The sequence below is a fragment of the Tupaia chinensis genome, unplaced genomic scaffold, assembly GCF_000334495.1.
Source record: "Tupaia chinensis unplaced genomic scaffold, TupChi_1.0 Scaffold144058_1, whole genome shotgun sequence".
NCBI lineage: Eukaryota > Metazoa > Chordata > Mammalia > Scandentia > Tupaiidae > Tupaia > Tupaia belangeri.
Genome location: NW_006203910.1, coordinates 1,668,525 through 1,672,581, shown reverse-complemented (window position 1 = coordinate 1,672,581; position 4,057 = coordinate 1,668,525). Strand labels below are relative to the sequence as shown.

The 4,057-nt window shown below is 56.1% G+C and overlaps 1 protein-coding gene across 1 annotated transcript; it reads left to right on the top strand.

The window, feature by feature from the left end:
* The first annotated feature begins 217 nt into the window (after window positions 1-217).
* On the top strand, window positions 218-2,979 carry APLN (apelin). Its single transcript, XM_027767233.1, has 2 exons — window positions 218-417; window positions 1,025-2,979. Exon 1 carries the CDS (start codon window positions 254-256, stop codon window positions 410-412), a length of 159 nt encoding a protein of 52 aa, XP_027623034.1. The 5' UTR covers window positions 218-253; the 3' UTR covers window positions 413-417; window positions 1,025-2,979.
* The last annotated feature ends 1,078 nt before the right edge of the window (window positions 2,980-4,057 follow it).

Here is a 4,057-nt window from a genome sequence, read left to right as displayed (position 1 = left end):
GTCTGTTTACTTCTTGCATGTACAAGAAAGACCGAGAGAGAGCACCCCAACAAAGTCCTGATGCTACAATCGACCCCCATCCCTTGGCCAGCCCAGATCTCAGGGAGGTTTCTGGACACAGTCCTTGAACCTCCTCATGTGCTTCAGCCTCACAGAGCTTCAGGTTTTACTGCTGGCCGCCGTCTGGCCCCTGCCACCCCATTTTCACTGGCTTTCCTTGCTAACAGGCTTTCTCCTTCCTGCAGGGCCCCTGATGCAGCCTCCTGACGGGAAAGGACTGGAGGAAGGCAATGTCCGCCACCTGATGCAGCCCAGAGGGTCGAGGAACGGACCAGGGCCCTGGCAGGGAGGTCGGAGGAAATTTCGCCGCCAGCGGCCTCGCCTCTCCCATAAGGGCCCCATGCCTTTCTGAAGCAGGTACTGGAGCCTCCGGTCAGTGGGCCATGCTGAGGGGCACGGGCTGGGTGACTCTGCTGCTCCCCGCTGGCCAGACACATTGACACACAGGAGCTTAGAGCTGCCAGGGAGCACCTGTCTAGCCCATTCACTTACAGAAGTGGAGACGAGGCCCCAAGAGGGGACTGATGCTTGAGGAGGATCTCCTGACCCCCAAGAGTTGGGTGCTGGCTCCCTTCCGCCCTTCTGCCTGTGGAGTGGGCAGGCTGGTTGACTGGAGAGTTCTGGAAGTCCCGGCAGGCCTTGATGACTGGGGAAGGATGCTCAGGACATATCTACAGATGTTCAGCATGGATGTCACTAGAGAGGATGGGAGGAGGCAGAGAGCCCTGGGGGTCTCAGGCAGAGAGCAGGAGGGGGTGTGATTGTGGCCACCAGAGCTCCAGGAAGGAGAGGAATGTGAGGCTGCAGCAGAGAGAGCAGGCCTCAAGCTGCCCCGATGCCTGGCCTGCTCCTGCTGTCCCTCTGCTGTAGCAGCACAGAGCGGGAGTTGGGGACCACGGGAATAAGGCTGCGTCCTCTCCTAGGACACACAGGTGACTTCTGTCTGGTCACTGTGTCTCTGCAGGACTGAAGGGGCCCCCAAGTGGCCGCCACTGCGACTGTCGCTACTCCACAAATGGGCCTGCTTCTCTGGAGCCCGCACGTCCACTCACCTCTCGTCCGCACCTGTTCTAGCTGCTGCTGGTCCCGACTCGCCTCACCCACCAGCTTCCCCGCGGGCGTGGTCCTGCCCTGAGTTCGGATGATTCCTGATCCCTCACCAGGATCCATTCTGCCATCTTCCTGGCCCCGCCCTGGACTGACATCATGGAGACCCAGCCCCGGAAGGCCTTCGTGCCGCCTTGTTCTTCCTGCCCGCCCTCTGCACGCACACTCTAGTGGCTACCTCTCCCATCTAGTGCCCGACCGTCCACTCAGCCCTTCCTCCCTCGTGCCCACCTGGGGCTGGGTGGAAATGTTCCCTTCCCTGGGCTCCAACAGATGCCATGGACCCCCACCTGGGTGTCGGGATCCAGACGGGGCACTGGGCGGTACTGGTAATGGGGTGGGTGGCAGTCTGGCAAAGGGGCTGGAAGCACTAGAGAAGACGGGCCTCTGTGGCCTCTTCTCATCCCCGCGTTAGGCCCACGGCTGCCACCATTCAGTTCAAGCTCCAGATAAGGAGGGGAGGTGCTGGGCCTGCCTGGCTCTATACCCTCCCAGGAGGAAAAGCCAAGCAGGAGGGTTGTTTTTGCCAAGAATCACAAAAAAACCCAAGCCGAAAGGGGCCTTGGAGATCACTTCCTTATGCAAAGGCCCTGCAAGCCCAGAGGCCTGCAGAGGGGAGCCATCCGCTGCGCTGTCACTGCAGAGCCCGCATGGGGTCCAGGGCCCCCAACTCCCATGCTATCATGTCCTCTTCCCTCTTGATGATGTCATTTCAAAATGAATGAAGTGCCTTTTCCCAGGGTTGGGGCTGGGGTGGCTGGGAAGGGACAGGAGAGGCAAGCTGGCTGTGAACTGCCCTGGGAAGGGAGCTACTCTGCCTCCCTGGCCTTCCCCAGCTCTCTGTTCCCTGGCAGGGGCTGAAAGCTACCCTAACCGACCTCCCGCCGCTTCCAGCAGGGCTCCCAGGCCTGGGTACTTTAATAGGGGCAGCCCAGGTGCTGAGAACTCAGTAATAGCCTTCCCTTTGAGTTGACTGGACCTCCGTCTGGGTGGTCTTTCATTGGGGGGTGCAGTGGGGGGTAGGGGAAGAAGAGTGAAGAGGGAAGGGAGAGAAGAGAGAAAGGAAGGGAAGAACAGGAAGGAAGGACAGACAGGAAGAGCGCCCCTCCCCCAGGAGACCCCCATTTTCTCTGAGGGCCTCCACCAGCCTTACCCTGAAGGTGGGCTCTCTTGCCTTGTATTTGAGCAGGCTTCCTTCTCAGGGACCTCCCAGGAGAGAGAAAGGAGAAAGCAAAAGCCTGATGTTCGCCCACGTATGTGTGGGGGCAGGGGGAATCAGGGCCCCCCAAGTCCCACAATGAACCCGACCGGACCTCTGCCTGTCTGCCTCTCCCCAAGCCCTTCATCTCTGCCGCTGCTAATGCCGCTGCTGCTGCTGCGTTCAGGCCCACCCCGAGGAGCTGGGCTGTGCTCCCCCACTCCCCTCGGGCTTGCAGTGGGGCCGGCCGGTGTCCAGAAAGTCTCTTCTGTCACTGACGCCCCCACCAGGGACTGGGTCTTCTAACCCCTCCTCATTCCTGCATCTCCCACCTCCTCAGCCTGCCATGACATACAGCCCAGCCCAGCCCCATGGGGAAAGGGAGAAAAGGGGGTCGGCTGAGAAAGTGGGGAGATACGGGGCACAGGAGGGGAGTGGGTGGGCCGGGGGGCTGTCTTATTTAAAGTGGTTGTGTATGATTCTTGTACTAATTTATACAAAGATATTAAGGCCCTTTCCAGTAAGAAATTGTCCCCTTGCCCTGATTGTGTTCACTGTGTTTGTAAAGATCGTTCTGTGTAAATATGTCTTTATAATAAAGAGTTAAAAGCTGACCATTTGCCCTTGCTGTTGGAGGTCACGTTCAGGAGGGACGTTCCCTGCCCCCGAGGGCCACGGTTGTCCCTGTGCCCATGCGTTGCACGTGCAGGGAGGGAAGTGCCTGCAACCCCAATTGGTTCTAGGCCCATCGGCCTCAGGCGCCCTGGCCGCAGCTCACAGACGGAATCCCTCTGCTTAACGACCAGCTCGCATTAAACGCAGCTCGCTTTGAAGTCTCTTGGCATCTGGCCGGGTGTCCTGATTTTGGGGTGTGTTTTTGGTTCTTGGCAGTGTCATTTGAAGAAATTTTTTAAAAGCAATTGATTCAGGAACAAGCTGATTCAATGTGAGATTTCTACTAAAACTTGTTTTGTATCCGTGGTGGGCGTCGTCTATTTTAGCTCCTTTTGAACACTTTCTTGACTTTTTAGCCAGTTTGCCTTTCTTGAAAAATGTTCTGTTTCCAGCAATAAATACATTTGGTAATGACTTGGTGTGTATCATTTCATGTTTCACGAAGTAGACTTGCTTGATGAATGAGATAGCCTGCCAAATAAAATGCGAGGAGTTCGATATAGTTCTGCCCCATCTGTCTCACTTCTCCACGCTTATTGTCAAAATGCCGAGATCTTGCGGAACAGACAGGAACGTTGGGTACATGCTAATTCGGCTAATAAACCCATTAGGTGCACACGGGCATTCACGGCACTGAGCAAAACCCAGGGAGGAGGAGACGGGAGTGGTGGAAACGTGTGCATTTGCCAGCTCGCATGGGAAATCGCAGAGGTGACAAGTCTTTAGCGCTATGCATACACAATTTTAAAGGAAGGGTCTTCAGGACGAACTTGCTAAAAAGTCATAAAACTGCTCAATAGGAGATACAATGAAAAACGTCACTGGCAGGCATAGAAGACAATCTCATCATTGATAAAATGCTATAAATTGTGATAGAGGGTTTCGGGTTTGGTCTGGTTTTTAGCTTTTGCTATAGTGTGTGTGTGTGTGTGTGTGTGTGTGTGTGCTCACCAGAGAGAGATGCAGGTGGGGGTGGGGTGAAAAAGCATTTTGCAGATCCCCTAAGGGGCCTGGCCA

Coding starts and splice junctions, on each gene's coding strand:
- APLN (XM_027767233.1), top strand. CDS start 254: ATGCAGCCTCCTGACGGGAAAGGACTGGAGGAAGGCAATGTCCGCCAC.